The sequence below is a fragment of the Pteropus medius genome, unplaced genomic scaffold, assembly GCF_902729225.1.
Source record: "Pteropus medius unplaced genomic scaffold, Ma_sr-lr_union100, whole genome shotgun sequence".
Taxonomy (NCBI): domain Eukaryota; kingdom Metazoa; phylum Chordata; class Mammalia; order Chiroptera; family Pteropodidae; genus Pteropus; species Pteropus medius.
The window spans coordinates 1,211,836-1,224,648 of NW_024356333.1; the positions used below are offsets into that span (position 1 = coordinate 1,211,836).

Below are 12,813 nucleotides of genomic sequence, written 5' to 3' on the forward strand. Positions count from 1 at the left end.
GAAAACGAGGGCGCTGGGGGAGCGCACGCCCAGCTTGCCCCGCTTACCGATTGGTCCGTGGGAGGAGCAGATGTTGGAGGTGGCGTCGTCTGGGTAGAAACCAGTGTCGTGGTGCGCTCCTGAGGTGTGTCGCTGGCATGGCACGGAGATGACAGTTGGTGGCTACACCGGCGAGCTCTAGGGCTAACCCGTCAGCTTGTATACGTGGACATCAGCGTCCGCGAGGCGATGTTAAGAATCTGAGGTGAAAACGAAAGCAGTCCTAGGACCGGGCCGCGTCCCAGGTGCGTTAGGGACGTGCTCGTGGACCCTTCAGCCGAAGGACTTGACGGACTAGTTGCCATATTTAAACCTGCTCCTCCCCATATTATAGCCCAGAGAACAAGAAGCATGTCGGCTGTTCCAGAGCGTGGGTTTGAAGTGGGTGATATACAAGTAGTAATTTTTTTTTAGGAGAATAAGCATGAAAACTAGTTCAGAATTCATCTGAAAACTATTAAAAGTATTTTGTGTAAGCAGCACCTATTTTGCAGTCATCACGAAATGTGATTCAGTCAGCAATCTTGAAAGTTTATCTTCTGTAGCGACAAGATTGGGAGAAAAAACTTAATGCGCCATATTATCATTGTAAACATACATACATAACAGTGCTGTTTTTACTAGTAGACGTTCAGATGAAACTTTTTAAAGATAATTATGATTTTTAAAGTTAGATTGGTTTTCAGTTTGGAGGAAGAGTACTCGGAAGTCAGTGTGGGATATTGGATATCTTACTTTCAGACCTTAGATGATAATGTGTCATGCCCTCAAGTGAGAGATACGTCTCCCTGTATGTTGATAAACACGTCTGGGCATGCGCTGCTTTTCGCTTGTTTCCATCCCCGCTGCGTTGTCATGTAACATTTCCCCAGGAGTCGATCTGGAGCTTGAGATCCTCCTCAGGTTGTACAAACTTAGGAGCCTTCGAGAACGTGGTCGTTCCTGAAGCATCTTCAGGAAATACCTGGTGTTCCCGAATCTGAATTTGACAAGGACAAAGGCCCAAGTAAATGTGTGAGGTCGTCATGAGGAGAAATTTTTAAAGGTGATCAAGTGAAGGATAGAGTTGCTGTAGACCAACAAAGCCTTGTGTAACTATAAGCAAACTCTAAGGAAAACTTGACCAGAAAAGCTGAATTAACTTCTTGGAGGATGAAGATGTTCCTTAAAGCCAGACATTCCTAGGACCAGAATTGAGATTTATTTACTAAGATTAATTATGATTTAGTGGTGACATGTAAAGATTTCAACACTACTTGTCTAATAATCCTACTTTTAATGGAAACAGCAGGAAAATGTCAAGCGTAGCCTTCCTGTCCCTTCTTAATTTTAATAATTAATGATTTCTCCTTAGGGGAGAGTCCAGTGGAGGGGGGACCCAAGGGAGACCCAGCTTTTCTTCAGTCCCACTTCTGCTAATGAATAAGCCCTTTCTCCCGGGACCGTCTGATGGCGAGATCCAGCTGGCTCCCCGAGGGGCTGGGGTTTTCAGTTCTGGTGTCCCCGTTACTTGTGAAGATGATAGCTTGCCGTCAGCCTCCATTGTGCTTTGGGTTGGACTATGAGGTCTGCTTTAGCCAGAATGATTACTTAGGTTTTCGAGTTAAACGTGAGTTTAGCCTGCCAAATAACGTATGTCCTTTATGCCACAAATGATGCGTACCTTTATGCCCCTTTGGATGCGTACCGGTAATTGTATTTTTTAAATGTCCACTTGTTAGCCGTCTTGTTTGATGTGTATAATTTTATTTTCGGTTTGGTGGTGGTTTCCGAACTTTCACGCACTGACTCCCGAGCCCGCTGTCCCCCTCCTTTCACCCTTGCACGGTTAGCCCTACCTGGTACCAGTGCAGAGAACTGTAATCCAGTGATTCCTGCTGTTCCTCCGCTTTGGGGGAGTTTATCACACATATAATACTTCACCCCTTTCAGTACTATTTTTAATCTAGTTCCGCTTCCAGAAAAGTTATAAAAATTGTTTTAATCCCCAAATTCTCTTTTTCCTTTGTATCTCTAGCCCATATACTTTTCGGGGCGGAACATTATCTTTCTTCCCTTCTTGCCATTCGTAAGCCAAACACACACACACACACACACACAATTACACACACACACACACACACACACACACACACACACACACACTTATCCTACATAAAGGCATCAGAAGCCCACCGGAGTGCCTGGAAATGCTCTTAGAAGCCCTAAAGGTCCTTTTCTTTCTTCCTAAATAAACTTCTTTTGCTTCAAGCAGTAGCATTCATGTAAATAAGAATTTTCTTGCCCTTTAAAAATTTTCAGTTTACTAACATAAAAGAGGATTTTTCTCCTTGCTGTTTTCAGTACATAAAACAGTTGTGCTATATTTTGAGCTAAATACTCTTTTACGAGCTGGCTTATATAACATGGCTTCTTTTGAACACAATTCATTCGAAATGCGTGCAGTTCCTAGACAGCTACTGTAGCCCAAGGCCACAGGCCGGCCCACGCTTGGGCACCAGTAAATACTGAATGTTTTTTAATCTCTATGGAACTATGTTTTCTTAGTCACATGTATAAAATTAAGATCTTTTGTAGTATCTGAATGTGTGAGAGTGCCGTTTGGAGGTCTGAGTTTTAATCTCATTCGTCCAGAAACCTGAGTATCTGCAGGGTCTCCGTAGACTAATAATTGAGATAACTTCAAGCCCTAAAAAGAAAGAAAGAAAATAGGCTCGTGTGATGGAGTGACGTTAGGGAATGGGTGCCACCTTAGATGGGGTAGTTTTAGTGACGCCTTCTCTGAAGAAGGGACATTTGAGCTTAGACCAGAATAATGACAAAAGTGAGTCATACCTTCAGCGATCTGGGGGATGACTAGAACAAAGGCGCTGAGGCGGGCAGGGACTTGGCAGGGACTTGGCAGGGACGGAAGGGATGTGCCTGGAGCCTGGGGAGGGCCCGGGAGTGGGGAGTGGTAGCGGGTGAGGTCAGGGAGGTGGGCAGAGCAGGGCCCAGCGGGGAGGGCCTGCCGTTGTGGGCCATGGTTCGGAGCTGGCAGTTCATTCTAATCGCAGTGAGGATTTTCAGCAGAGAAGTATCATTTAATTTTCAAAAGCTCTCGTAGGCTGCCCTGTGGAGAGTGATTTCAGTAATTCTAGAGACACTTTGAACTCTGTGTTCAGCCGCTCCATTGAGCAGTAAATAAACCAGCCAACTTGGGGGCTGGGGGAGGAGGGAGCGCGTTTCTAGTCGTCTCCCAGCAGCGCCCACTTATAAGCCAGCTGTTGAATTAATAAATTTCTAAGTTTGTGGGGACTGCCTTGGGTGTGAAAACGTGGCGCTTGCACTGCACCTCCGTGGTTTGGAGGAAGGCTCGCAGAACCGAAGCCCCGGGAGTATGAGCCTCATGTTGGCAGACCCCCCTCTCGGCTCTCCCGCAGCTCAGCTCGTCTGAGGGGGAAGTCGACAGGTGCGCGTGTGGCACACGTGTTCAGTAACGCGGAGGACGCCGAGGGCAGGAAGGGTTTGGGATGAAACTAGGGAGGAACCACTTCCTCTTTCCTGTGATATCAGAATCTGGACTTTGTTCTTCGCTGCTTCTTCCCAGGGAAGCCTGCTCCAAAGGCCTCCGGTAGAAACTTTAACACAGAGAGGAGCGAGAACTTAGGACTCTAGTGCTTGGTTTGTTAATGTACAGGCTCAGTCATTACTGCTGGTTTTGCGAAGTCCAGAACATTTCTTAATTGTCTTCTCTGTGCCCGGCACGCCCAGGCCTTTGATGCTGGGTGACTGAGACCGGATTTCTGCTGTCACGCAGTTTTTTCAATAAAGACTTTGTATTTTTTCCAGATTACCCTCTTTAGAAGCTATACCCGCTAATACTTGTTAACAGCCACATATGAAAGCACCCAAAGAAACTGATCATATTTTATTAATTTCCATATTAAAATTAATAGCCAGATTTCAAGGACACCAGAGAAAATCAGCTTAGCTTTGACCTTGTTTAAGATTTTGTCTACCTTTAACAGAATATGCAGTATGCTTGTTGGTAATATTTTTTAATGTCACAAAGGTATTTCGTTCATAATAGCTTAATTGCCTAAATTCTTGTATAAGCAAATTAATAAAATTAATTTCCTTTTTTGAAATCGCCTAAATGCTAATTAAAAGAATGTTTTGTTCCCATACCTTCATCTGTCAGAGTGAGTTTTTTATGTAAAATCGGAGGGTTACATTTTTGTGCCTTGATACGCCAGTGTATACTGAACTGTTGCTTGCTTTTACAGGGAAATCCTCATTGACGATTCAGTTTGTCGAAGGCCAATTTGTGGACTCCTACGATCCAACCATAGAGAACAGTAAGTGTTGTTTCCAAGGATTTATAAACTGAGAAGCTGGCCTTTTGCATACAAACAGCCATTGTGTGTTCCTGGCGGCCGCATTGCAGGGGGTGCTCACTTAAACCTATACATCTCCAACTGGGGTCCAAAAAGCTTCCAAAAACTTTCCCCACCTTACAGTGAATGATTTTTTTATTCAGTGTCCGCATCCTGCCATCTAGAAATTGTTATTCAATTCCATGGGAATCCAGAGTCCTATATTAAAACCTCATATTCCAGGCTCTGCTTTTAAAAAGCTAGAAATAGAGTGTGCAACCTCGTCCCCCATCCCCACCCTAACAGTAGCCCTATTTAGGGATTCAGAGCTTGAAAAGAAGAGATGAAAGCACTCCAGATCCTCTCTGCCTTACTCCTGGGGAAGCTCTAGCAGCCCCAACCCCAACCCCTTCCAGTCCTGAAGGCTTCGGGAAGGCTGCAGAGAAGGGAGCCGTCTGGGGCTGGGGAGACCAGCTGCACCACTGAAAGAAACAAAGTCTGTTGGCCTTTCGGGCCATGTGCAGAACAAAGCACCAAAGACTAGAACCAGCCACAACCTTCACCTTGTCCAATTTCAATCTTTGGTTTCAAAATATTCCTGAAGGATTCTAGGACTCTGGACCAAGTCTTGGTTCTTGGGGTCACGGAGGAGAATCTGAAACGCTTCCATCCAGGGAAGTTGCTTGGCTAGAAGCTGGTCTTCTTTCAGGCCATCTTAGGATCCCAGAGAACCTGGAACCAGTCTTCCCAGCTTCTTGACACCTGGAATTTGTCACCAGGAACATGCAGATTTAAGCATGGGATTCATGAAAACCCAATTGGCATATTAGAAATGAAGCCGACTTAACAGCTAGATTCACAGACTTTTAACAGCTAGATTCTTAGACTCCACCTGCCTAGAGCTTGCAAGAGAGACTTAGAAAGAGGCTTGCAATGGGGAGTTGACAGACTACAGCCCACAAGCTAAGCATGGTTTTACATTTTTTTTAGTATTTGAAAAAAGTCAAAAGAATAATGTTTGTGACGTGAAAGTGATATGAAATTCAAATTTCAGCATGTATACGTAAAGTTTGATTGGAATACAGCCGTGCTCAGTCACGCACATAATGTCTGTGGCTGCTGCTTCTCTATGATAGCGGACTTGCTAAATATTACAAGAGAGACCGTAAGGCCCACAAAGCCCAACATTTGCTATCTGGCCCTTTACAGGAAAAATTGGCTGACCTCTGGCTTAAAATATTCAGCTGTCCTTTGTGTCCCAGTGTGCTAATGGCAGGGAAGGAAACGTATTGGTTGCTAAACTCACTCTGGGCAGACCCATGTTTGAAAGTAACTTCTGCCTTATCTGGAAGGAGGGGTCCTCCTTACATCCTGTTGATTGTTTAGTTACCACTTACAGATCGGATACCACTGTGAGGAGCAAGTTAATTTGAATGCTAAGCAGACAAGTTTGGTTATCTCTCCTTTGGAGTGAGAATACAAGAAAACCAAACGGAGATCTTGGCCTTAGTTTTTGCTATACAAAGCAATTTAGAATTTCGCCTCCTTAAAGAGATAAGGCTCATTTGGGAATTTTCTTCGTAGAACAATAGAAGATAGTTTTCATGGTAAGATCTGCTTATAAAAGTGGTTTTTATAATTGTGTACCTTCTGTGCCATTTAAAATTGAGTCAGAAGGGAAGTCATGGTGTTGTATGTAAATAGTTTCTTCATATTTTAGTAATGGATCAGATGGAAGTCTAACTTCCTCACCTTGGTATTCCGACAAACAGTGAAATGACTACTTCGAGGCGCTCAAAATCATCTTTAATCGTGTTTTTAATGTTTTCCTAATACTTTGCGTTTAAAAGTAAAGACTTTTGTTCAGTCTCAAAAATGAATTCGATGAAAGTCTTTAGTCAAGAGCAGAAACAGGCATCGGAGTATATGAGTCTCTCAGAAGTTCATGAAGGGTGTTCAGACATCAGATTCTGTTTCCCACACTTCTGACAGTAACACAGCGCAGGAATCGTCCTCCACCCTTCCCCCGCTGTTTCGTAGAAAAACATTCATTGTTTGGCTAACGGAATTAGAGAAAATGGAGTGGTTATCATAAACTTGTTGCTAGCGACATAAATGAATGAATGGCTTTATGGTTTTTAAAAAACTATTTTCTAAATCTGGAACAAATCTAGTAATTTACATATAACTTTAATATGGAACAGGTTGTTTAGAGCAAATGTTCAGCGGTGACACATTTCTGTGAAGCGTCACTGCAAAAGCAAAAATTCTGGGACCATGTCATCTTTTAAAACAGGAGAATCATGATAAAGCCACATATTTTTGAGTTTGGAAAATTTTTTAAACCGGAAATACTGCCTGCGCAAATGCGCTTGATTATCTACTCTCGTATTAATCTAATAGCTCACCGTGAACTAAATTGATAACGATGACATTTAGTGGTAGTTTGTCATTTAAAGGAGGAATCACAGCAGTTCAAAACTTCTGCCATCTCAAGGTAGGACTGTTGATGAACCAATAAAGTTCCTTTCAGAAGACGGGGAGATTCTAATTAGGAGTCTGGCGGCAGCATCAGGCGTCGCGTGGCGGGTCGACTTCTCGTGGGATGTGAAATGAACGAAGAGCTCTTGGTGCCCGTTAGCGCCGCGGGTCTTACCGGTGAATGCCAAACCTTCGAAATCGCTACTACCTGGCTTAGTAGTAGGTTTTACTAGTAAGTAGCTATTAGTCTGCAATTTGGGGATTTTAGGTTGGTAATTGGATTAATTTCTCCAGTGATGGAAAAGGGAGAGAGTAGCAGGCAAGTGGTGGCAGGAGCCAGCCAGCGCCCCTTCTCCACGGGGTTCCGTTCGCTCCTGGTCTCTGGAACCGACAGGCGTCTCTCTCATACGCTTCCCTTTCTCTATAGTAACAAGAAGAGGCAGTTTCCCATGACAGATGGAAGGTCTTCAGTTTCATTCTACTGCTTTGTGTAGGAGGCTTTGCATCCTTTTTATGTGCAAGGATCTACTAAGACGTTTATTACCATTTTATTTATTGTCTGTCTGACGTACAGTTGCATCTTCTCTCCCACCTCTGTGCTCCTGCCTCGCTGACCAGGATTTCCCTTGTCTCCTTGGCTGACTCTCCCTCCTGTTTCTGACCTGCTGGCACAGGGCACCCCTGGGCCTCAACGGGGGGCTCAGGCTTCCTCTGCTCTTGCTCTCTGGTGGTCGTCCCCGCTTGAGAACTCGCCCATCTCACGGAACCCCAACCCCACTGCCTCCCCTGAGCCCGGGCTGTTTTATTTAGCTGCCTTCATTTCCCCCAGGTGTTTACTAGGCCCCTTAGACGGAACGTACCTAGACCAGCTCCTCATTCTGCCCGCAGGCTTGCCTGTGTTGGCAGATGGCAGCCGTGCATCCAGAAACTTCGGAATCTTCCGTCTTTCCATTCTTCACACCCAACTGGAGTCACTCAAGAGAGCCTTTCGCTCTCCCTTTGAAATGGGTCCAGGACTCACCGACGCCTCACGCCTCCATCCCGCCCCCGGTCCCTGCATTGCGGGCTCACGCCAGCGCCCCTTGTCCGTTTTTCTGTTCAAAGCGTAACCAGAGCGATCCTTTCAAAATATAAAGCAGATCGGGTTACTCCCCTGCTCAGAACCCGTGGTTTCACATCCCATTCAGAGTAAAAATCCGAAGCTCTTACCGTGACCTCCGAGGCCGCCTGCCTGCTCCCCCGCCTAACCGCCCGCCCGCGGGTCTCAGCCTCGGCCGTGCTCACGTCCTTGCTTTTCCTCGCTGAGCTTTCCACTCGCCGCTGAACCTCTGCCCACGCGCTCCTCCCGGGGAAGGCCCCTGACAGTGTTCTGATGGGTCTTCCTGCCTTCGTTGGGATGTCAGCTCCCTGAGGCCCCTAGAACAGTTCTAGCGGTGAAAATGGGCGCTCAAAAAATAGCTCGTGAATGAATGAGTGAATGAATGAATGAATGGTGGTGTTTTGTTTCAATAATTTCATAATTATACTTCATAACCACAATTACTTAGTTCTACTTGAAGGTGGCTGTTTTACTGCTCACCAGCATTTCTTCTGTGATTTTCATTGAGTCTAAAATGCGCTTTTGGACCTTCGCAGGTATCTAAGGCAGGTTTTCTCACGGGTACCTCATGACCACCCCCTGGCAACGGTGATCGAAAGCACAATCATGCATTGCGCATCCCAAGTTAAGAGGAATTATGATATGAAAAAAAATACAATAGAAACTTCTCTTAGAATTGATGAAACAGGTTACATTGGGTATTCCCAGTATTCAGTATTTCTTGAAATATTCCGATTTAATTTTCATCTGCTTTAATTATTATCTTAAGAGGTTATTTCCAGAAAAGGCGCAAGGATATCAAGTGTGGCAGTTGGCTTGAGTAGTCTGGTCTGACTTCCACTCACCTGTTCCAGCAGCCCTGCTGGCATTAGAAGAGCAAGGTGCTGGTCTGAGTCTCCAGAGTGTTGCTTCTCTTCCAGCCGTCCTTTCCCTGTGGAACTCACCATTTAGCCAAGATCTCCTCTGTCCTTGTCGCTTTCCGTTTTCTCTCCTAACTGTCATCTGTTTTGGCTTTCCCTTTTGGCTGTCTCACAGAGTGGGCAAAAGTGCATGGAGCAGATTCTGTGCCTGGCTCTGTCAAGTTGAACGGACAGCCAGGAGATTTGAGGACTCGTGAGCCAAGATGCCTGGGACAGGGTGCAGAAGAAATCTGTTCCGTTTGGTTGTCAGAGTTCCAGATGGTTACTTGTAATAGTCAGTTACTATTAATAGTTCTTTCCTCTTTTGTCTATATTTGAAGTCTGTCTCCTTAGAATTCTGAATTGACTTTTCCGGAAGTTATTTGAGTCTAATTTATTTCCCCTGGGTAAGGAAAAGAAGTTGTGACAAATTGCTTGGAGCCTTAAGCTAAGTGGGAACGATGGCTTCACAGAGAACATCTGTTCCATTGCTGTTTTATCTGTTAATAAAATTGTTGATTCTTCTGTGTTAAAAAAATAAGCACTTCAGTTAATAGTAGCTCTTTGTGTTCTGACACCAGACTTCTATAAATCAATGAAAAGTTTCGTGCTTTTGGTTCGTTCTAGACGTCAAACTTTATGTGACATATTTCACTTTTCCACAAGAGAAAGGACTGTCCACAGAGCATTCAGATTACTTTTATCAGATATGAATTATTGCTTGATCTCAGTTTCTTTGAAAAAGTTCAGGTTTACCCAGTCTTGATTTTAGTCAGCCAGTGTTTTTTGGTTAAATAATCGAAGTAGGAAAGCAGCTGTAAACCCAGAGATTTGTCCTTTTTTGTTGTATGGAACCTTTTTCAGGCGATTATTAGGGACTCTGCTTACTTGGTTGTTATTGTTCAAACTTTAGGTGATCTAAAGTTAATTTTTTTTTAGCTAACTATTTAATTTCCTTTTCCCCTATAGCTTTCACAAAATTGATCACAGTAAATGGACAAGAATATCATCTTCAACTTGTAGACACAGCTGGGCAAGTAAGTATCTCTAGTGTCGTTGACTCTTGTACAGCGTGTGTGGCAGTCGTGGCCTGGCATCGATGCTTAACCATGGCAGCAAGGCCAAGAAAACTCCTCAGGATTTATGTGTGATCGAATATTGATGATTGTCTACTTTGTCATTTCTAAGACATTTCTTGGCAGCTTTTCAAATAATTTGATGTTCTTTTTTAGAATTGTTTTAAATATATTCATAACATTGTGAAGGTTTATGTTTATTACAGGAATGTGGTTTTCTATTTTCTAAGCTTTTAATTTTTCATCAGAGACTCATGTTAGTGTGTTTTCTCCCTTTGTAATATGTGTTCTCTCCCACATTAAGAACAAAAATAAGTCTTTTCTAGGGGGAGGGCATGAGAAAGGTACAGGGCAGAAACGCGCTAGCTTAGAGATGGGTTATGTGATCAGTGAATTAAGGGGCGTCGATTTGATTTGCTACACAGTGGGCAATTGCCAGAGGTTAAGTAACCCCCAAAAAAGATACTGCCAGGTCAATGTGGCAGCGGTGTGGGGAATGGGTTGCCAGGGGAATCGACTGGAAGCAGAGGATAAAGAAATTAAGAGAACTTGAGGGGAACAAAGAAACCCCTTTTGACAGCTTAATTTCCCCATTACCGTGGCACGCAGTCCAGCTTTTACTAGAAACCATTCTGTTAGGCGGAATGTATTCAGTTCACTGGAGAGTAGCGGGGAGTGGAAAGAAGCTGCCATGTCACTTTCTGACTCCTCACCTTATATCTTATAATCAGCAAAGGACCGGACTGGCAGGAGGGGCGAGTGTAGCATGATCCCGTCGGCCATGTTCAGTGGAGGCTTTTTTCCAGAACTCAGGGGAACTGGGATGGGCCTCTCTTGATTCGAAGAATGAACCCCCTCTGCCTTATGTGTGGGAGTAAACGTGGAAGGAAAGTGTAACCCACAAGTGAAGCAGGAGAATAGCTCTGCTGAGTCATCATGGCCCAGAAGAAACCCTGGGGTTTCGGTTCTGGAAGCTTCACATAAAATAAATCAAATGTGTGTGTCACAGAGATGTGACACGCAGCTCTCATTCACCCAACACACTCCCACGAGGCAGTGGATATACTGGGCTTGCGTCATCAGGCCTCGTGGCGGTCGGCTTAGAGCAGAGCCGTCCTTGGCCCTTACTGCGCGTCGACAGGATGGGGGTTTGGAGCCTCTTGGAACATGGGGAGCAAAAGCAGGCTCCACGGTGGAGGGATGACACACAGGATGCAGCTTGTCTTGGAAATTAGTGTCAAAGAGCCTCTGGGGTGGGACCTTCTGTGGGATTCTTAGGGTTTGTAATCTTTTTCTAGTTAAGGTGACTATGTAATTTATTGCCTAAAATAAGACACTTTTAAAGTGAAGGGGCACTGGTGTAATTATGCCGGGACAACTGGAATAAACCCACTGTGTCATGGGCGAAGAAATATGGCCACGCCATTTATGCTGGGACTCTGGACTCTGTCAGGATTTCAGCTTGCTTTTATATCTTTGTTTCAAGTTTTCATTAAGCTCATGGAAGTGGGGATAAGGATGTAAATTGATGAATCACTGCCATGTTATGTTACTGTGGAAATACATTTCCTCGTAGGCTGGGAGAAGCAGTACTTCCTAGTGGTTTGCTGTGTGGGCTCTGCAGTCACAATGCCTGGGTTCGGATGCTTGCTTTTCTTACCCAGTGACCTTGAGACAGTTAATGAACTTCTCTGTGCCTCAGATATTTTGTCTGTCAAAATGTTGGTAATAATGGTGTGTGCCTTCCTGGGATTACTGTGTTTAGAGTAGATTCGTGAGTTTGCAGAGGATTTATTTGATCCTCATTTGCAGATCTCGATGCTGCCGAGGCTAGAGCAGCGGCCTAGCATTGCCACTCAGTCGACGTGCGCGGCCGGAGTGGGGAAATGCAGGCGTCTCATGCCTGGAGTAGACCTGTCCTTGGAGACGTTTCTCTGTAGAGAACATTTATTCATATCGAGTCTCCCGATCAGAGTGGAAGCTGTGTTCTTCTGAGGTTCTGTTTTGTTCTAAAGCATAAAGGCGAACTTGGCCATCACATGCCTGTAACTGTTTTAACTGTGGAGTGATACAAAGAATGACCCCAAAAGGATCCGAGATCTCAGGGAGCGAGCGTACGCTGTGTGGGTGGCCAGAGCAAGGTCCATTCTAGCTCTGCTCTTCTTGCTCCTTTGGGTTCTGTTTCCGCCAGATAAGAATATTTAGAGAATTTTGGCATGACATACATCCAGATTCAGCTACTTTGAATAATTTGTTCTCATGGCAGCTAGGACTTCACAGTTAGGAGACCGGGAAATAAAAGATTCTGCTAGTACTTACCATTCATGACGGTATGACACGGGCATTTTTTATCTGCTGCAGTCCCACCGTCCTCCTGTAGAAATTAGATGAAATGACACTAACATTTACTGCTCTGGGATCTGCTTTTAAATTGGGTTCATACGGGCTGGCTCTGGAGTTAAGGCTGCTAATAGTAGGGAAAGATGATTAAGGGGCAAATTCTTTAAAAGTAATCTCATCAATTTGTTCGCTAGCTCTCACATTTTGGGAGTAAAATTGTACATAATAAATTGCTGTATAGCGTATATGACAGCGAGTGCTGTCTGCTTAGTAGTCGGAATTACAGCTGGTGTTAAGTGCCCAGCTAGGGATGACCATGAACCTAGTTAGATACAAGTTGGTTATTTTTAGTTTGCATGAAATATTTTGGTCTAATTTCAGTAGACTCAATGACAAGGAGTCAGTGACAGTCAATGTTATAATGTCAAATTCCCCTTACAAAACACAAATATGATTAACTTTTCTTAATAGTAGTAAATGCTCGTGTTGCAGAAATAAAGTAGCACAAAAAGGCAAAGAGT

At 44.3% G+C, this 12,813-nt stretch overlaps 1 protein-coding gene across 1 annotated transcript in view; it reads left to right on the forward strand.

Moving 5' to 3' along the window:
- RHEB (Ras homolog, mTORC1 binding) overlaps positions 1 to 12,813 on the forward strand; it is a 37,550-nt gene that overhangs the window by 14,458 nt on the left and 10,279 nt on the right. Inside the window, exons 2-3 of the mRNA XM_039861142.1 lie at positions 4,308 to 4,379; positions 9,846 to 9,913. Coding sequence (XP_039717076.1) covers positions 4,308 to 4,379; positions 9,846 to 9,913 — 140 coding nt within the window. The remainder of the gene's footprint in view (positions 1 to 4,307; positions 4,380 to 9,845; positions 9,914 to 12,813) is intronic.